We start from the raw sequence: 22,222 nt of genomic DNA on the forward strand, positions 1-22,222 counted from the left end.
TTTCAAAACACTAATTTTACTTTATTTCATTTTAATAAACTGATGCTGTACAGTCTCTATTACTCACATTTGTTTAACCCTCTGTATAGTTTTTGTGCTCATGGTGCAGTAACAAGGAGGAAGTTAAATTCTCTTTAACAAGAAACATTTCAAATTCTCATTCCTGATGAAGGATACACCTACATTAGCTCTACCACCAGTAGTATCTTTACTCATGATTTGACATCTATAGTTGCTATTGTAGATTTGCAACACACGCCCAACATTTTGGCCAAACTGCCTGTAAAGTTATACTGGAGAGAACAGGACCTTTTTATTAATTCTATCACTATTCACATTTTAAAAAATTGTGCTATAGTTCCTCCAATTAGCTTCTGTTGATGCCAAAACATTTCATTGAGGGCTGACCACATGCCTACCCAAGGGAAAGCAAGAACCCTTTCTTACTCAGGCTACCCATTTGCCTAGCTTACTGCTTCTCCCGAGCAGCACTCCTGGATGGGGAATGGGGGCACAGTGGTGGGAAAATGAGCAAACCTTTTGGGTCCATCATACCCCTACTCACTGGCCAGAATAACTGAGCCAAGGTGTGTATGTTTGCGGGGGAAGAGGAGGTGCAGCTGGTAAATTACTATTCTTCCCTCCTCCCCTGGGAGCAAGGAGTGAGCAGGCATGACACAGAGGTGTGACTCCCAGGCACCATGCCTTCTGCAGCTATTCTTGGAGTGATGCAGCTTAAACACTGCCCCTTGCTCAGGAATATGCCTAAAGTTCCAGGCTAGCCCCACGTGGTAAGAACTCAGGCTATGTTGACACAATTTCTTCTACATACTGGAACTATATGTTTTTTGTTTTTTTGTTTTTTTTTAAACGGTAACAAATGGGCTGTGGTGAATATAATTCCATTTGCGGTTTATATCTCCTCAAAATCCTACATAAACCAATTTCCTAATACAATAATTCAAAGAAAGACATTATCTATATAGGACACACAACATTTTTACGTTTTGAGAGGAGGAGGGGAAAGTGTTCCCTCTCCAAGTACCAACATCTGCTAGTATCCCCATGTCTAGAGTAAGAAGTATCCTAGAAGATTTTTCTCATCCCTATTGAACTATTTATTTTGAATATCAAATGATATCAAAATCAATTGTCTCCATGTTGCCATTTGCAACATGTTCTATATTCTTAGCATCACTATTAAGTACATATGTGCAATATAAACATGTATATATTTAACAAATATATATTTATGTTTAGAGGTAACACCCGCACCTCTCTTACCATTCTGTAGCACCAAGCATAACACACATATTTCCAGTTTCTTTCATTCTGTCTAATTAGTGCAGTTATTCTGACACCAAGTGTCCACACCGGTGCATTACAGTCTTCCTAGATTAGTCACAGATTACAATGACTTGGAAAACAAATATTTCAACTTGCTGCTGAAATTGGAGGTAGTGGTGGAGAACCCAGAATTTGGGGTGTATATGCCAATGGTTATCAATGATTTATCAATATTTTATTTTGAATGATTTACTATGTGGAAAAATATTGTATAGAAAAGTTTATGGGAGAGGATGCGTTTGGAAGCAAGCACCTAATGGGACCGACGTGATCTAGCCCATAGTGGTCTGCACTGCTGACAAACTTCAGAAAGCACTCACCATTCCAGATACAATGCTCAGAGGAGCTGAATGCAAGAGGCATTCATTCATTATGGTATAGAAGGGTACAGCTTGCTCAGGAAGGACAGGCAGGGAAAAAAAGGGAGGAGGTGTTTCCTTATGTATTAAAAATGTATACACTTGGACTGAGGTGGAGATGGAAATATGAGACAGACTTGTTCAAAGTCTCTAGGTAAGGATAAAAGGGGTAAAAAACAAGGGTGATGTCATGGTAGGGTCTACTACAGACCACCAAACCAGGAAGAAGTGGATGAGGCTTTTTTTAAGCAACTAACAAAATCATCCAAAGCATAGGACTTGGTGGTGTTGGGGGACTTCAACTATTCAGACATCTGTTGGGAAAATAACGCAGCAGGGCACAGATTATCTAACAAGTTCTTGGAATGTATTGGAGACAAATTTTTATTTCAGAAGGTGGAGAAAGCTACTGGGGAGAGGCTATTCTAGATTTGATTCTGACAAATAGGGAGGAACTGGATGAGAATTTGAAAGTGGAAGGCCACTTGGGTGAAACTGATCTTGAAATGGTAGAGTTCGTGATTCTAAGGAATGGTAGGAGGGAGAACAGCAAAATAAAGACAATGAATTTTAAGAAGGCAGATGTTAGGGAATTCATAGGTAAGATCCCATGGGAAGCAAGTCTAAGAGGAAAAACAACTGAAGACAGTTGGCAGTTTTTCAAAGAGACATAATTAAGGGCAAAGAGCAAACTATCCCATTGCCTAGGAAAGATAAGAAGTATGGCCAGAGACCACTCTGGCGTAACCAAGAGATGTTCAATGATCTGAAAATTTTAAAAAAAGTCCTACAAAAGTGGAAAGTAGGTCAAAGGATTACAAAGGATGGATATAAACATATAACACAAGTATGTAGGGAAAAAATTAGAAAGGCGAAGGCATAAAAAGAGATCAGACTAGCTAGAGACATAAAGGATAACAAGAAAACATTCTACAAATACATTAGAAGAAAAAGGAAGACCAAGGTCAGGGTAGGCCCGTTACTCAATGAGGAGGAAAAAACAATAACAGAAAATGTGGAAATGGCAGAGGTGCTTAATGACTTATTTGTTTCGGTTCTCACCAAGAAGGTTGGTGGTGATTGGACGTCTAATATAGTGAATACCTGTGAAAATGAGGTAGGATGAGAGGCTAAAATAGGGAAAGAACAAGTTAAAAATTACTTAGACAAGTTAGATGTCTTCAAGTCACCAGGGCCTGATGAAATGCATCCTAGAATACTCAAGGAGCTGACTGAGGAGATATCTGAGCCATTAACGATTATCTTTGAAAAGTCATGGAAGATGAAGAGATTCCAGAAGACTGGAAAAGGGCAAATATAGTGCCCATCTATAAAAAGGGAAATAAGGACAACCCGGGGAATTACAGACCAGTCAGCTTAAGTTCTGTACTCGGAAAGATAATGGAGCAAATAATTAAGCAATCAATTTGCAAACATCTAGAAGATAATAAGGTGATAAGTAACCATCAGCATGGATTTGCCAAGAACAAATTGTGTCAAATCAACCTAGCTTTCTTTGACAGGGTAATAAGCCTTGTGGATGGGGGGGAAGCAGTAGATGCGGTATATCTTGACTTTAGTAAAACTTTTGATACTGTCTCACATGACCTTCTCATAAATAAACTAGGGAAATGCAACCTAGACGGAGCTACTATAAGGTGGGTCCATAACTGGTTGGAAAACCATTCCCAGAGAGTAATTATTAGTGGTTCACAGGCATACTGGAAGGGCATAATGAATGGGGTCCCGCAAGGATCAGTTCTGGGTCCGGTTCTGTTCAATATCTTTATCAATTATTTAGATAATGGCTTAGAGAGTACACTTATAAAGTTTGCGAATGATACCAAGCTGGGAGGGGTTGCAAGTGCTTTGAAGGATAGGATTACAATTCAAAATGATCTGGACAAACTAGAGAAATGGTCTGAAGTAAACAGGATGAAATTCAGTAAGGACAAATGCAAAGTACTCCACTTAGGAAGGCACAATCAGTTGCACACATACAAAATCAGAAATGACTGCGTAGGAAGGAGCAGTGTGGAAAAGGATCTGGGGGTCATAGTGGATCACAAGCTAAATATGAGTCAACAGTGTAAAACTGTTGCAAAAAAAGCAACCATCATTCTGGGATGTATTAGCAGGAGTATTGTAAGCAAGACATGAGAAATAATTCTTCCGCTCTACTCTGGGCTGATTAGGCCTCATCTGGAGTACAGTAACTCCTCACTTAACATTGTAGTGATGTTCCTGAAAAATGCGACTTTAAGCGAAACTATGTTAAGCGAATCCAATTTCCCCAGAAGAATTAATGTAAATAGGGGGAGTTAGGTTCCAGGGAATTTTTTTTTTGCCAGACAAAAGACTATATATATATATATATATATATATATATATATATATACACACACACAGAGTATAAGTTTTAAACAAACAATTTAATACTGTACACAGCAATGATCATTGTGAAGCTTGGTTGAGGTGGTGAAGTCAGAGGGTGGGATATTTCCCAGGGAATGCCTTACTGCTAAATGATGAATTAGCAATTGGCTGAGCCCTCAAGGGGTTAACTCTTGAGGTTATTAATGTAGCCTCACACTCTACAAGGCAGCAGGAATGGAGGGAGGGGAGACAGCATGGCAGACAGAGACAGAGACACACACCGTGTGTGTGTGAGAGAGAGTGTGCATTTCCCCTTTAAGTACGCTGACCCACTCTTAAGTTGCCTTGTTAAGTTAATCAGCAAGCTGAGACCACAGCTGCTGCCAGGAAGCTCCCTCCATCCTGAGCCCTGTCATGCGTCCCCCTGCTCTATGGAGATGGGGTAAGCAGGGTGCAGGAGCAAGAGGGAGGGGGACACCCTGACATTAGCCCTCCTCTTCTCTTCCCACCCTCACCCCCTGCCCCCGCAGCAAGCAGGAGGCTCGGGGAGCAGCTCCAAGGCAGAGGGCAGAGGGACAGCTGAACTGCAGGCAATTGATAGCCTACTGGGCAGCTACCACACAGGGAACTTAGGGGAGCGGGGAGCTGATGGGGGGCTGCCGGTCCACCCTGGTTCCAAGCCCCCACCCGCTAACTCCAACGGGCTGCTCTTCCTGCAAGCAGTGGACAAAGCAGGCAGCTTCCAAACGACGTTATAAGGGAGCATTGCGCAACTTTAAATGAGCATGTTCCCTAATTGATCAGCAATGTAACAACGAAATAACGTTAACCGGGACGACTTTAAGTGAGGAGTTATAGTATTGTATCCAGTTCTGGGTGCTACATTTCAGGAAAGATGTGGATAAATTGGAGAGAGTTCAGAGAAGAGCAACAAAAATGATTAAAGGTCTAGAAAACATGACCTATAAGGGAAGATTGAAAAAATTGGGTTTGTTTAGTCTGGAGAAGAGAAGACAGAGGGGACATGATAACAGTTTTCAAGAACATAAAAGATTGTTACAAGGAGGAGGGAGAAAAATTGTTCTTCTTAACCGCTGAGGACACGACAAGCAGCAATGGGCTTAAATTGCAACAAGGGAGGTTTAGGTCGGACATTAGGAAAAACTTCCTGTGAAGGTGGTTAAGCACTGGAATAAATTGCCTAGGGAGTAGGATTGCCAGGCATCCAGTTTTTGACCTGAACACCCAGTCTAAAAGGGACCCTGGCGGCTCTAGTCGGGCCGTTAAAAGTCCGGTCAGTGGCACAGTGAGGGCCCGGGGCTAAGGCAGGCACCCTGCCTGCCCTAGCTCTGCACAGTTCCTGGAAGCAGCCACCAGGCCCTTGCGGCCCCTAGGCACATGGGCGGCCAGGGAGGCTCCACATGCTGCCCTGACCCCTAGTGCTGGCTCCAGGAACCACGACCAATGGGAGCTGCGGGGGCGGTGCCTGAGGTCACGAGGGCAGCATGCAGAGCCTCCTTGGCTGCACATGCACCTAGGAGTTGCACTGCAGTGACCTGGCGGCCGCATCCTGGAAGCCCCAGTAAGTGCCGCTGGGACCCCACACTCCGAACCCCCTTCCACACCCCAGCCCCCTGCCCCAGTCCAGAGTCCCCTCCCGCACCTTAACTCCCTCCCAGATCCTGCATCCCACACCTTTCCAGCCCTGAGTCCCCCCCCGCACCCTAAACCCCTTATCCATGGGCCCACCGCAGAGCCTACACCCCCAGCCAGAGTCCAGACCCCTTCCTGCACTCCAAAAGCCAGAGCCTCCTCCTGCAACCCAAACCCCTCATCCCCAACCTCACCCCAGAGCCAGCCAGAGTCCTCACCTGCTCCATACCCCAATGCCCTGCGCCAGCCTGGAACCCTTTCCCGCACCCTGAACCCCTCATTTCTGACCCCACCCAGAGCTCGCACCCCCAGCCCATATTCTCCCCCCCCCCATACACACATGCCAACCCTCTGCCCCAACCCGGTCCCTCTCCCACACTCCAAGCCCCTCATCCCTGGCCCGACCATAGAGCCCACACCCCCAGCTAAGCCCTCACACACACACACCCCGCACTCCAACCCCCTGCCCCAGCCTGGTGAAAGTGAGTGAGGGTGGGGGAGAGCAAGCAGCAGAGGGAGAGGGAATGAAGTGAGCAGGAGCAGGGCCCTGGGGACCAGGAGGGGTAGGGGGCAGGCAGGGATGTTTGGTTTTGTGTGATTAGAAAGTTGGCAACCCTACTAGGGAGGCTGTCGAATCATTGGAGATTTTTAAGAGTAGGTTAGACCATAGGCGCCAACTTCCCCTCTGCCCGGTGGGTGCTCAACCGACACCCACTCCCACCCCCCACCCCCGCGCCTATGCTTCCAGTCCTATGAGTCTACGGTTTCCATTTTCAGGAAGATCAAGAAAGCAATCTACTTTTAATAAAAATAGCCCCAGACACCCGCACATTGACTTGATAAAGTTTAGGGTCATGCTCTGGGGCATGTTGCTACATGTACACAGAGCACTAGACTGCAGCTGCATCTTGTTCAAACCCATTACTGTACATGAAACACAGAAAAGATGCTTTGTTTTTGGCTTTTTACTAATTTTTACCAAAAAAATCCCCTGGGTTTTACAAAAGCTATTATTTTACAATAACAATTTTCACCTGAATTTTAGACCACTCAAATACGTGAAAATACTGGTTATGTTAAGAAAATCCAATACATTAGGTAGATGTGTTCATGTTAATAATAAATTAGCGTAAGTGTGAATATGAGGCTGTCAGTTAAAGTTAGGCACTGCAAAGGAAGATATGCACACGCATACGTGTGCATGTGTTAAGGTACAGTTCATTAAATAAACCACAGCATTAAACTGCCTTTACTTTCCAATACTCTTACTTCTCCTTTCCCCTAATAGTAACCCTGATATTTACCTAGAAAACTGTCAAGTCAATTTTTTGCACTGATTTTCACCCATTTTTAAATTTTTGTAATAAACACTGATAAATTCCCAGGAAATCTGCAAGAAAATAAAAACTGAAACAGGAATATAGCTCATAAGTCAAATAAAACTGAACTATAATTATAGTGAAACTTGAGCAAAAGACCACCTCCCATAGGTAGCGTCTTAACATCTTAAAGTACCCTCAAGGTTTCCAGTTCAACTATGTTCTCCTATAGATTAAAAACAAAACACCTCTAGGCTAGGATAAATTTACCTAGGATAAATTTCACTGTGTTTGAAAAACAAACCACAAAACAATGCAGGCATGGTATTTCACTTTCCAGTTACACGGGGTGGACAATATGCACGTCACTCACCAAATGCTTTCATAGGCTCTATCAGTGTTAGTTTAAATGTCTGACCCTTCTCCAGTCCTTTTAATAGGTTGGCAACTTCATAATGACGACAACCCACCATATTTTTTCCATTTATAGATTCTATATGATCACCCACGCATATCACTTTGATTTGGTCGACAAGGCTGTCTTCTTTAATATGCTGTCAGATAAAAAAGCATTTATATTAGTTAGAAACAAAACTGAACAGGAGGTTCTCATGTACCATGCCTTGATAATCATTCAAAAATATTTAATCTGCATTTAATATAAAATTGCATTTAGATGTGGCACAAAATGCATTTTGAAATCTGCTTTAGAAATGAAACTGAACTTAAGTAGATGTTGGATTATTAAAAGATTTTTTACTATAAACATGTTTATAGTTTAGTATGTTTAAAATTACCAAACATCTCTCAGAACACCATATGTTCCCACACTTCCCGTGTACCCCACAGACACACATTATAGTATTTCCACTGAGATAACAATGAAGTTATGAAATCAGTGTTCTTAATTGGACATCTCACGGAAAACAAATCATCTAAAATTTATAAAAATGTCTTTTATAACAGAAGTTAGTATTTTTTTTAATCTTATGGTGAATGAATTATAGAGGATAGAAAATCCCAAAACATGTAAAGATGTCTAGCATTTGCATCATCAGAGCATTTTAGGGGCAGAATTTATAAATATAGGACTTATAATTCAAATTTCAATTTTTATATGAATTAAAAATATGTTGTAGTATTAGTTTTTCTATGCATGAGTCCCATCTTTAATTCCCTTACTTCGGTGGAGAAACTATAACATAATAATACAACTTATTATCCTGAATAGTTAGGGTGAGATAGGACTTTTATTCTCATCTTCTCCTGAAATACATACTCTTTCAGTGAGAACTGAGTTTATTTTCAAGTAAATCCATTCATCCAGCTTACAAAATGACATAGGAAATAAAATATTGTTGTCTAACATTTTAACACCTGTCCTAGCAGCCCGTGGTCCCAATGGGGGGCAATTCTCCTCCTACAAGGTTTCCATGGAACTGGGGGTCACTTATAAGCAGTGGTCCCATACTAAATCAGTACGGCTGCTGTCGGAGCAGTCCAGAGAATCACTTGGGCTGTGTGGTTGAAATGCCACTGAAATTTGACCCGGACGCTTGACCATACAGATGGAGTGTCAGCTGGGACAAATTTCAACAAGTGGCATTGTGACCTGGCACACAGGGTCGCAACACCACTCCAATTTAGCCCAGCTGCCCCTCCATCCAGACAAAAGGGTGACTGGGCCAAAGGGTGTTGAGACCCGGTGCACAAGGAGTCTGTCCCAGTGAAGTACAGGAGGATTTGCCGAGAACTCAGCTCATGCATTGTGTGGGTGGAGAGGGGAGACTCCCCAGCCGAGGCAGACTCGAGGTCCCTGCTAGGGTGGGAAGGAAGGGGGACAAACAGGAACCAGAATGGGGTCCCTGCCAGGGAGGACAGGGACTGAAATTTCTCCCCACAAAAATATCTGAACTGGAGCAACTGCTAGGAGCATAACTGTCTCAAAAGCCTGCTTCCAGTGTGTGTGCCTGTGTCTGAGCAAGACAAAGGGAAGCCTGGTAGTATATGGTGTTCTGTTAGACATGTGGCAATTTTAAACGTCCAACAGTTTAACTCTGATAGCACAAATCATTTTAAAGTCTAGATTAAAGCCTCTGAGAAGACTCACTTGGGAGGGCAGGGGGGAAGAGAAAGGCATGTTATACACACAAGGAATCAGGCCCAAAATGCTGCAACACATTCCTGTTATAAAGTGCAAGGTGTATCTAGCAAAAGCAGTGAAATCTCATTATATTCAATCCCCACTTAGTTTCTTTACTTAAGCAGATGTTCTTATTATCAGGGTCCAAGTTAAGTGGTGTTGACTGGAAACATGTATGTGGTACTTCAGAATACCTTTTGTATTCCAGGCTAATTATAATAACTTTTGGGTGGACTGTTAAAAGAAAGCAGGGCCATGCTAGACACTGCCACTGAGATTCAATGTTTAATTTTCAAATGGTTTACAGTCCATTTTAAAGGGTAAGTCGTGCATTTTCAATGCAGTGCACAGAGAATTAATTACACTGTTCCAGTTTTAAATAATCAGATTTGCACACCTATAACTTCGTACATCATACTATAATGATGTGCTCTTAAGCATCTACAAAAATGTCCTTTTCCCCAAATAATAACTCATGGATGATTAGTTTCACTCCAAAATATATCTTCCCATTTAGCTATAAATCCCTAAAAATAGGATTTTATAATAGAATTGGTGACAGACTGTTGAATACAGCTTTGCAAAAGTGACATGATAATACTGAATTTAAATGAATGCTTTTATTATAAAGCAGAACATTAGATCTTAAAACAAAAGCACCACTGTTTTCAACTTCGTCCATAAAATCTGACCATGCTGTCAACTGCTTTAAAAACTTACCCTTTTAAACACAGAACAGTAAGTAGTTACAAGCAGGAAGTGATTATAACTATCAACAGATTACCTAATACAACAGGGATTGTTATTATTGTACTGATTAGATGACATGGTATTAAAAACACTGGCAGCCACAGAAGTTTTATCTACACTAGGCGCCCCACTGTTGTTGCCACAGGTAGAGCTGAAGAGGTGCTAGCAACAGTGGAAAATATTTGTCAAAAACTCCAAGGACAGAGACAGTCTAAAAGAAAGATGAGATACAGCTGAGGCCCAAAATAGTTTTATTACTATTTTCAAATGAGTTAAATGTTTTTATTATTTATTTTGCTTATGCTTGTGGGCTTCACAGTGGAAGAGGATGTTTAGAAAAGATTTAAATAAGGAGAATTGGGGATGGGTGCATAGGAGATTGAGAGGGCCTTCCATACGCATGGAGTAACAAGGTAAGACGATGATAAGAGTGACAGAAGGACCTATGAAAGAACAAAGGGCGATACTGTACAAAATGAGATTAGTTTTCTGGGCTGGAGTGGGGTTTTGAAGGTGATGTTAAATTTAAGCATGAGGTCCCAGTGGGTGATCGGGAGTCAGTCTGACAACTCCAGTCTTAATATTTATGAATCTATTAATTCTGTTTATGTCCCAGTTCCTCCAGTGTGACAGTTCCAGACAGCGAATGTATTTGAATGTACAGGCCAGATGCTGAGCATGCTATTTTAGAAAAAGCTTCCTTTATTTCTACCACTAAATTTATCCCTAATCTAAGTGGCTTTCAGATTACTTTTCTCTTCCCGTTGGGCTCTCTGTCCCTGTCTTATCATGCCAACCACTCTTAATAAATAAAAATAACTAGGGCTGTCGGTTAATCGCAGTTAACTCACACAATTAACTCAAAAAAATTAATCACGATTAATCGCAGTTTTAATTGCGCTGTTAGACAATAGAATACCAATTGAAATTTATTAAATATTTTGGATGTTCTTCTACATTTTCATATATACTGTATTCAGTGTTGCAACTGAAATCAAAGTGTATATTATTTTTATTACAAATATTTGCACTGTAAAATGACAAAAAATAGTATTTTTCAATTCACCTCATAAAAGTACTGTAGTGCAATCTCTTTGTTATGAAAGTGTAACTTACACATGTAGATTTGTTTTTGTTATATAACTGCACTCAAAAATGACAGGTTTCAGAGTAACAGCCGTGTTAGTCTGTATTCGCAAAAAGAAAAGGAGTACTTGTGGCACCTTAGAGACTAACCAATTTATTTGAGAATAAGCTTTCGTGAGCTACAGCTCTTATGCTCAAATAAATTGGTTAGTCTCTAAGGTGCCACAAGTACTCCTTTTCTTTTTGCACTCAAAAACAAAACAACGTAAAACTTCAGAGTCTACAAGTACACTCAGTCCTACTTCTTGGTCAGCCAATCATTAAGACAAACAAGCTTGTTTACATTTTCAGAAGATAATGCTGCCCTCTTCTTATTTACAATGTCACCAGAAAATGAGAACAGGCATTTGCATGGCACTTTTGTAGTTGGCATTGCAAGGTATTTACGTGACAGATGTGCTAAACATTTGTATGCCCCTTCATGCTTCGGCCACCATTCCAGAGGACATGCTTCCATGCTGATGATGCTTGTTAAAAAAAATGTGTTAATTAAATTTGTGACTGAACTCCTTGAGGGAGAATTGTATGTCCCCTGATCTATTTTATCCACATTCTGCCATATATTTCAAGTTATAGAAGTCTCGGATGATGACCCAGCACGTTATTCATTTTAAGAACACTTTCACTGCAGACTTCACAAAACGCAAAGAAGGTACCAATGCGAGATTTCTAAAGATAGATACAGCCCAAGGTTTAAGAATCTGAAGTGCCTTCCAAAATCTGAGATGGATAAGGTGTGGAGCATGCTTTCAGAAGTAAGGACCAACACTCCAATGTGGAAACTACAGAACCCGAACCACCAAAAAAGAAAATCAACCTTTTACTGATGGCATCCGACTCAGATAATGAAAAAGAACATGCATCGGTCCACACTGCTTTGGATGGTTATAGAGCAGAACCCATCATCAGCATGGACACAGGTCCTCTGGAATGGTGGTTGAATCATGAAGAGATATACGAATCTTTAGCGCCTCTGGCTCGTAAATATCTTGTGACACTGGCTACAACAGTGCCATGAGAATGCATGTTCTCACTTTCAGATGACATTGTAAACAAGAAACGGGTAAGCATTATCTCCTGCAAATGTAAACAAACTTGTTTGTCTGAGCAATTGGCTGAACAAGAAATAGGACTGAGTGGACTTGCAGACTCTGAAATTTTACAAAAATTATTAGGGGTATGGAATAGCTTCCATATGAGGACAGATTAATAAAACTGGGCCTTTTCAGCTTAGAAAAGAGACGACTAAGGGGGGATATGATAGATGTCTATAAAATCATGACTGGTGTGGAGAAAGTAAATATGGAAGTGTTATTTACTCCTTCTCATAACACAAGAACTGGAGGTCAACAAATTAAATTAATAGGCAGCAGATTGAAAACAAACTAAAGGAAGTATTTCTTCACACAACGCATAGTCAACCTGTGGAACTCTTTGCCAGAGGCTGTTGTGAAGGCCAAGACTATAACAGGGTTTAAAAAAGAACTAGATAAATTCATGGAGGATAGGTCCATCAATGACTATTAGCCAGGATGGACAGGGATGGTGTCCCTAGCCTCTGTTTGGCAAAAGTTGGGAACAGAAGACAGAGAATGGATCACTTGATGATTACCTGTTCTGTTCATTCCCTCTGGGGCACCTGGCATTGGTCACTGTTGGAAGACAGGATACTGGGCTAGATGGACCTTTGTTCTGACCTAGTATGGCTGTTCTTATGTTCATAATTCTACATTTATAAGTTCAACTTTCATGATAAAGAGATTGTACTACAGCGCTTGTATTAGGTGAATTGAAAAATACTATTTCTTTTGTTTTTTTACAGTGCAAATACTTGTAATCAAAAATAAATATAAAGTGAGCACTGTACACTTTGTATTGTGTTGTAACTGAAATCAATATATTTGAAAATATAGAAAATATCAAAAATATTTAAATAAATGGTATTCTATTATTAATAGTGAGATTAATCATGATTCATTTTTTTATTCGCTTAACAGCCCTAAAAATAACTTTTCAGAAGTGTATTGAACCCAGGACAGAGTTTCCTTGGGCTTATAGTGTTGCAAGCACTGCTCATATTCTTCCAGTACCAGAGGATCCTCTCCACCTAAAACCAGGTCCCAGAGTAGGCCAGTATACAACAGTTTGGTGAGACTGCACTTTTCTATGGTGACTGCTATCTTTAGTTCCAGAATATAAACTGTGATTTTGTTTATATAAGTATCTAGCTGTCAAGGCTGCAAAGGAAACCTTCCAAATGTGAGATGAAGGAAAATGATACAGTAGTGTCTGCCTGAGACTGCAGACAGCCTGAAACAATAGCTCTGTCCAGTGAAAATTGCTTCCATTCAGCTCAATAGAGTGTTAAACTCTGAAGTGTAATCAGCTTTTGACATTTTAAATGTCAGGATTGTTAGCCATTTTGATGCTTTTCAAGGAACAAGAGAAAGCTGAGGTGTAAGGTGTGGTCTACATACAGTTTTTGTTCCAGTATAACTATATCAGTCAGGGATGTGATTTTTACTGATATACTTATACCTGTACAATCCCTAGCATGCAGAAATAAGCTATACTGAGGACTGGTCTATATTCCAGACCTATATCAATATAACTACATCACTCAGGGGTGTGAAAAATCCGCACCGCTGAGCAACACATTTATACCAATTTAACACCACCACCCCGCCCCTCCCCATGTAGATAGTGCTATGCCGAAAGAAGAGCTTCTCCCACTGACATAGCTACCACTTCTGAGGGATGTGAATTAACTACACCAACAGGACAGCTCTCTCCTGTCAGTGTAGAGCATCTTCATTAAAGCACTACAGCAGTGCAGCTGCACCGATGCAGTGTTTGAAGTATAGATGCACCCTGATATAAGCACATTCATTCCAGCATAACTGCACTCAACTAAGGGGGTTGTGCTGCTTTAACTATACTGGTACAGTTAAAGTGGTACAGCTTTTGCGTGTAGACAAGGTGTTGGTGTATTATGAAGATCTACACAATCTACTGTGAATGGCAGCTCATTTTTATGACATGAGCAAGCAGGATTTAGAGAGGTTTCAGAGGAACAGCCGTGTTAGTCTGTATTCGCAAAAAGAAAAGGAGTACTTGTGGCACCTTAGAGACTAACCAATTTATTTGAGCATGAGCTTTCGTGAGCTACAGCTCACTTCATCAGATGTTTACCGTGGAAACTGCAGCAGACTTTATATACACACAGAGAATATGAAACAATACCTCCTCCCACCCCACTGTCCTGCTGGTAATAGCTTATCTAAAATGATCAACAGGTGGGCCATTTCCAGCACAAATCCAGGTTTTCTCACCCTCCACCCCCCCACACAAATTCACTCTCCTGCTGGTGCTAGCCCATCCAAAGTGACAACTCTTTACATAATCAAGTCGGGCTATTTCCTGCATAGATCAAGGTTTTCTCACATCCCCCCCACCCCCATACACACACAAACTCACTCTCCTGCTGGTAATAGCTCATCTAAACTGACCACTCTCCAAGTTTAAATCCAAGTTAAACCAGAACATCTGGGGGGGGGGGGTAGGAAAAAACAAGAGGAAACAGGCTACCTTGCATAATGACTTAGCCACTCCCAGTCTCTATTTAAGCCTAAATTAATAGTATCCAATTTGCAAATGAATTCCAATTCAGCAGTTTCTCGCTGGAGTCTGGATTTGAAGTTTTTTTGTTTTAAGATAGCGACCTTCATGTCTGTGATTGCGTGACCAGAGAGATTGAAGTGTTCTCCGACTGGTTTATGAATGTTATAATTCTTGACGTCTGATTTGTGTCCATTTATTCTTTTACGTAGAGACTGTCCAGTTTGACCAATGTACATGGCAGAGGGGCATTGCTGGCACATGATGGCATATATCACATTGGTGGATGTGCAGGTGAACGAGCCTCTGATAGTGTGGCTGATGTTATTAGGCCTAATAACATCAGCCACACTATCAGAGGCTCGTTCACCTGCACATCCACCAATGTGATATATGCCATCATGTGCCAGCAATGCCCCTCTGCCATTTACATTGGTCAAACTGGACAGTCTCTACGTAAAAGAATAAATGGACACAAATCAGACGTCAAGAATTATAACATTCATAAACCAGTCGGAGAACACTTCAATCTCTCTGGTCACGCAATCACAGACATGAAGGTCGCTATCTTAAAACAAAAAACCTTCAAATCCAGACTCCAGCGAGAAACTGCTGAATTGGAATTCATTTGCAAATTGGATACTATTAATTTAGGCTTAAATAGAGACTGGGAGTGGCTAAGTCATTATGCAAGGTAGCCTGTTTCCTCTTGTTTTTTCCTACCCCCCCCCCAGATGTTCTGGTTTAACTTGGATTTAAACTTGGAGAGTGGTCAGTTTAGATGAGCTATTACCAGCAGGAGAGTGAGTTTGTGTGTGTATGGGGGTGGGGGGGATGTGAGAAAACCTTGATCTATGCAGGAAATAGCCCGACTTGATTATGTAAAGAGTTGTCACTTTGGATGGGCTAGCACCAGCAGGAGAGTGAATTTGTGTGGGGGGGTGGAGGGTGAGAAAACCTGGATTTGTGCTGGAAATGGCCCACCTGTTGATCATTTTAGATAAGCTATTACCAGCAGGACAGTGGGGTGGGAGGAGGTATTGTTTCATATTCTCTGTGTGTATATAAAGTCTGCTGCAGTTTCCACGGTAAACATCTGATGAAGTGAGCTGTAGCTCACGAAAGCTCATGCTCAAATAAATTGGTTAGTCTCTAAGGTGCCACAAGTACTCCTTTTCTTTTTAGGATTTAGAGAGTTGATGGAGCATGGGAAAATACTATCACTTATTTTTTTCCCAATCTGCCTCCAGCCTGCAGTAATCCCTGTGATTGGCACTTCTCTCTCCACATGCTACCAGCTAAGCAGAGACGGGAGAATCATTCACAGGAGTGCTTTAAGAGAGGAACTTTAAAACATCCTCAAGACATTTTTAGAAAAAAAAAATTAATCAATGCACATCCAAAAAAAGGGAACTGGAGGTGTTAGGACTTTTAAGCATCGAAGTGTTGATACAGTACTAGGAAATTCAAAGTTTTGTTGAGAATTCAGTGTTCATATTCCCTAATTCAGGGCGTTTTACAAAATTCATTGGCTCTGAACCGAACAACAAGTGATCAAAATAGCTGATCAAAAAAATCTCTCTCTAGACAATCTTCCACTCTTCACCCTTCCCAGCTGCACTCCAATTAACTTTGCTAATGCATGTAAAATAAATGCAGAGACAGAATAAAGAGGGACAGTGCAATGAAGCCTATTTTCATTCAGTGGAAGGGCACTATATGTGCAATGAACAGGCTTTAAGAGTGACAGAAATTTAGGATAACTTCATTGTCACGAGTGAGCAGTTGCCCTGTCATCACCTTCTCAAGAACTTAAGAAAGTAATGAAAAGGTTAGAAATAGAGCAATATCCAAAAAACTAAGGGCTCTCTCAACACAGGATTGACTGCTGCTTTTCTTTAATTGTGATGAATGTTCAGCCGTAAAAGGGCTCCAGTTCTAGAGCATTACTAAAAACAATAAAACTTAGAGCATTAGATATAAAAGATTCTGTTAAAATTTACCTTTATGAAGGCATAGCCCGTTCCATTGTCTGTAATGGTAAGCCCGAGAGAATCCTCAGATTTAAGAACATCCACTTCTTTTTTTGATCCCTTTATGTGGGCAAATATGAAATCTTCAAGACCAATCTGCCCTCCTAAGAGGTTGTCCATATCAATTTTGTGCGTATTCAAAGTGCAAAATATGATCTACACAGAAGGCAAAACAAATCAATTACATTTGAGTTTTAAAATATTTCATCAGTCATGGCAAGCTCCATTATGATAGGAAAATAAATAGTGGAAAGAATTCTGTTTCCCTGAATTTGAATTACCCATGAGTTTGGAGCAAAAAATCCTTTGTGGTCATAAGTGATGACCCCCATTTTCTGTCCAACCGTCAGTACTTATTCCCATCCACTCATATGACAAGAAGAGTACTAAATAGCCCAAATTCTGCAGAGAAGAGATATCAGGGTGCAGGGGAGAGGGTACATGTTATCCAGTTCCTTAGCTCATAGCTGTGCGACCGAGACACGAGTTGGTACCAACTGGTAGAGGGCACGGGGGTTGCACAGGGTCTTATAGGGATTTCCTGGGACAGATATGCGCATAATAGTTCATCAAAGAGTGACATGTAAGGTCTCTACAAAGACACAGTAGCTCACTTTTCATCATAATCATTGAAAAATTAATGTACAGAGAATATTTAAGTTATGTATCTATACTGAAAATTACTTTCTTAAGGTCTTGGAGTTAAGGCAGGTCACCAGGAGATGACATGTCTCAGACAGGTCCCTTTCAGGGAGCAGGTAACAGACACTTATCGCCCTATCTATCCATTTGTGTATTATCTGCCTCACAATGGAGGCCTATTTGCATACTAAACAAGGTGCCAGTTGAAAGGTTGCAAAATCTACAACAGAAAATCTAAAGGAAGAAACAAAGCAGCAGAGGGGTATCCTGTTTATGAATGAAGACAAAGGATAGGACTTGTATATCTTGGGAGGCAAAAGAACACATTGGGTCCTTCACCTAGGAGATGAGCTGACAGCATGCCTGTTTCATGAAAGGGGGAATCACAGCAAAGCCTCACTGTAAAATACTATGAGGACTTTGGTTGAGCCATACTCTACAAGACATAAGAGTATCTAATTAATTAAGACTAGGTTCTTGAATGTGTGTTATGATTTTATTTTATATATAACCATGTGTTTGCAATACTTCTAACTTGCTATTACTTGAATCTCTACACTCTGTTACATAAACTTATGCTTGATTTCAGTGTAAACATATCTAAGTGCTGTGTGTTGAGCAGAGAGGTGACTTAAAGGTCTGACTAGTAAACTGGGCTGGGCTGTTTCTTTGAAAGCAGCAAATCTGTGAATACTGCAGGTATCTAATGGATCATGGGCTGGATGTTCCAGGTTGATGCGTGGATGGCTCAATGGTTGGAGTTATAATACATCTCTAACCTGCCGAGAGGCAGCAGGGCCTGCAAGACCTAGAGAGGAGTGCTTGTGTTGCAGATAACCAGGGGAGTTGGACAGCTGATCCCCGGCAGGTAAAACATCACAACCTACCTTTCCTCTCCCTAATCTCTGTTAAGAAGCTAACCTCCATGTGGCCCAGAGGCACGACCGAGGTGAATGAATCTGGGGAGATCATCAGCACCTTGAAGTGGTTTCCTGAGCATGTGTCTTGCTCATTTCGCACTCTGTTTCCACCAATAATCAACCCAGCTCCCGTGTCAAAGCTTATACCAACCAGGAGAGAAAAGAGTCCAAATTGCAGGCCGCAGCAGTAAGATTCCCAAACTGTTCACTTCCTAGAAGAAGTTTTCTGTTCAGGACATTGTGGATGCTGTGTTGGTGAATTCCCTACACGCCCTATTTTTTATATTTAGCATCCTTCTACATAACTACAGCACAAAATTTCAAAAAATGTGGTATGCCCCACTCAGACAATTTCAGAATACAGCTTTTGCCAGCAGAACTCTCAATACCTCCCTGTCCACTTCACCTCCCACAGGTCTTTTTGTATATCACGGTGGTCTGTGGGGGTAGTGCGAATGGTGGGAGTATTTATGGTGCTCCCCAATGAAACTGTAGACAGAAGAAACTCCATGTCCAATCAGGGTAACTCTAGAGGGAACCACTGGCTTAAAATCATTACCTCTCATTCCCTAGCGCAATCTGAATATCAGCTTCCAATAGCATACTTCAAAGTAGAAAAGTGGATAGAAAATCATAATTCATTGTCTTTTGCTAATTGCTGATATTAATACATATTTTTGTTTGCATAGTGATATAAGCATGCGGGAATTTGCAGACCCACTCTCACTGAGGCAAACAGACGTTGCACACCTCAGTGGGAGAATGAACTGAACAGCACTAACTAACTAGGAAAGATTTTTCTGCAATACCATTACATTAAATCGTAAACAAGTCTTTTGTCAGAATTATGGTAGGGTTTTTTGGGGTGGTGTGAGGGTTGTTGTTTCTCCAGAAACTTGTCCAGCAGAGAAGCTGAACTTTAGCTTTCTTCTCAAACAAAAAGAGATACTTGTTGAATTAAACATTTCTGGGACAATCTTTTTGCTGTGAGAAGCAACATTAAGGGCCTTGAATTAGGTTTCATTTTGTACTATTACAACATCAAGACATTTTCAAAACATCCATAACAGTAGACTGTTAACAACAAGCAGCCTGCAAAATAGTATACATAATGTAGCTAAGTTTCTTCATGGAAAGAAGAATGCACATTTATTCATAGCATGCATTGATTAAATAGAGTCAGTCATTGAAACATGCAAAAAGAAAAGGAGTACTTGTGGCACCTTAGCGACTAACCAATTTATTTGAGCACAAGCTTTTGTGAGCTACAGCTCACTTCATCGGATGTAGCTCACAAAAGCTTATGCTCAAATAAATTGGTTAGTCTCTAAGGTGCCACAAGTACTCCTTTTCTTTTTGCAAATACAGACTAACACGGCTGTTACTCTGAAACCTGTCATTGAAATATGCCACAGTTTACAGCGAACAGCAGCCTTTGCCTGAGAGGATGTGGTTCAAAGAAACTGCTAAACCCTTTGGACATTTAATTTTTTTTTAAATGCTAACTGCCAGTGTAACTCTTTAACTGACAGCCTGTTCAAGAAAAACCTTTGATCTCCCTGTCCCAGGGTGGTCCCCTAGAGTCCTCTTTCACCTTAAGTGTAGACCACACCCACTCTAGTTCTCCTTCATCCCCACCATGTGTCCTTATACTGTTCCAGCAGGCTACCCCCTCTGGAGGAAGGGAGCAATGCTAGCAGCAGCCAGTTCTGCCTTCCTTCAGTCTCTCAGCTCCCTTCTCCTCCAGGGCTTCCTTCCTCTCCATTTATTTGCTCTCTGCTGCTGGGGTTGCCTCCCCCTCTAATTAGCCCTTCAATTGTAGCACCACTTGTTAATTGATCCTCTAATTAAGTCCCAATTAATCTATAGTGGTGGGGAATTTGAGTAACAGTAGGGTACTGACTCAGCTCCTGACTCAGCACCCTTATTACACTCCCATCAACTTTGAAGTGCCTGGAAAAATTCTGATAGCAGCCCTTTGGGTTGGCCTGGTTTTGATTTCACTTATACCAGTGTAAATCAGAAATAACTCCAGTGAAATCAGACAAATTAAATTGTAAGAACAGAAGCAGGTGCCTAACCTGTTACTCAGCACTGAGGTTGTGCATGAGTTCAGATCAACTCATAAAAAATGGAAGGTACATACCGCCCGGCTGCAGAAAGAATTTAATTACTGAGAGTCCCAGACTTTAAAAAAGCCTGTGCAACATCTGGTATGAGTCCTCTGTCTTCACATCTTAAGAATAGGAGTACTTGTGGCACCTTAGAGACTAACCAATTTATTTGAGCATGAGCTTTCGTGAGCTACAGCTCACGCTCAAATAAATTGGTTAGTCTCTAAGGTGCCACAAGTACTCCTTTTCTTTTTGCGAATACAGACTAACACGGCTGTTCCTCTGAAACATCTTAAGAATGTATTTCCTAATTTTAAATCAGTTTAGGAGGTAGAGATAAGGCTTGTTAACCACTGAACAGGCATTATAAGAGTGGGAGAAACAAAAGACGGTCTTAGAATTGCCTTGCTGACAGTGGTAGCAAGAATAGCCTTGAAAGCATTCTCGAAAACACACCCATAGGAAGGCATTTTTAATGTATTTATAAATTAAGAAAGCACCCAGAAAGCTTAGTGCACTGCTTGTCTGGGGGTATGTCTACACACAGCAGCAAGGTTGTAGCGCTGCATTTGTGCTGCTGTGGTGTCTTCAGTGTAGATTGAGGGGGCTCCCATCAGTGTAGGTAATCCACCTCCCCAAGAGGTGCTAGCTAGGTTGACAGAAGAATTCTTCCATCAACCTAACACTTTCTAGACAGGGAGTTAGCTGTCTCTCTCAGAGGTGTGGATTTTTCATACTCCTGAGAGATGTGTCTATGCTAATATAAGTTCTGAGTGCAGACCAGCCCTTAGTTTGAACAAAAATGAACTGGATCTTAACATGCTGTTTTACTCAGAAAACTGCCTTTATAAAAATGGCACGATCCTACCCAGCAGACATGTTGTCTTTGTGTACTAGAGTCTGATCTGCTTGCAAAAAAAGGGGGGAGGAGTGGCTGCTTTTACCCCATAAGTGCTGCAGAATCCTCACAGTTTAGAATAAACAAACTGCAGTCTATTCTATCCTATGCACATCATTCATTGATTTTTTTATTTATAACCTAAGCACCTCTCCACAGCTCTAGAAACTTTTATATCATAAGGAACTGGTTTAAAGCCACCAACTCATTTCACATAGTCCAAACAACCATTACATTCTAATGTCTTATTTTAGCAGCCAGTCAGAAAATCACACATCAGCTGACCACTGAGTGTTACAGATTCATCCAACCACTTCCGTTTTATTCTATTAGGTAACTAAAATGTTCTTTGGTTAATTATCACTCCACCATCATCACCAACATTTTACTTTCACACAGTCATTCTTTTTAAGCCATCAGCATCAAATATGCTATTTCCTGAGGGAGCCGAATTCAAAATGCCTTTACAATGATTTATGGTAAGTTCCAAGCTTTGTATCACGAGTTAGATCATAACTCAATCAGTTTAATTGTGATTTAATGCTCTTCCATTATGAAACAGAACAAATGTTATTTCATCAATTTTTTGCTTCTAAGAAAAATATAGTGCCCTTGCTTTGACCTTGTCAAACATGAACACTCATCTAGTAATTTGTTTCACACCTCTGAACAGATAAAATTGGCAACAGAGCAGAAATGTGATATTTAGAAACATGATCCAGAGTTTCTTTATTTAGCCTTCATCTGGGTGGCATTCTCACTGCAGCCTACAAGACTGCAGAACTTTCTCCAAATGAGTCAGTTCTATACTAGCCTGAAAGCGCATCAGCCAGTCAAAAAATAAAAACTGAATCACCCTGTATGCTCTCTCCTTTCTTAGTGAACAAATGCTTCTATTCAGGAC

General features: G+C 41.0%; 1 protein-coding gene across 1 annotated transcript in view; it reads right to left on the reverse strand.

Moving 5' to 3' along the window:
* The window catches only part of GIPC2 (GIPC PDZ domain containing family member 2), a 51,114-nt gene that overhangs the window by 22,221 nt on the left and 6,671 nt on the right, over positions 1-22,222 (reverse strand). Inside the window, exons 2-3 of the mRNA XM_048862296.2 lie at positions 16,715-16,900; positions 7,428-7,608 (exon numbers count right to left, since the gene is read on the reverse strand). Coding sequence (XP_048718253.1) covers positions 7,428-7,608; positions 16,715-16,900 — 367 coding nt within the window. The remainder of the gene's footprint in view (positions 1-7,427; positions 7,609-16,714; positions 16,901-22,222) is intronic.

Source organism: Caretta caretta, chromosome 8 (genome assembly GCF_965140235.1).
Source record: "Caretta caretta isolate rCarCar2 chromosome 8, rCarCar1.hap1, whole genome shotgun sequence".
Classification (NCBI taxonomy): domain Eukaryota; kingdom Metazoa; phylum Chordata; order Testudines; family Cheloniidae; genus Caretta; species Caretta caretta.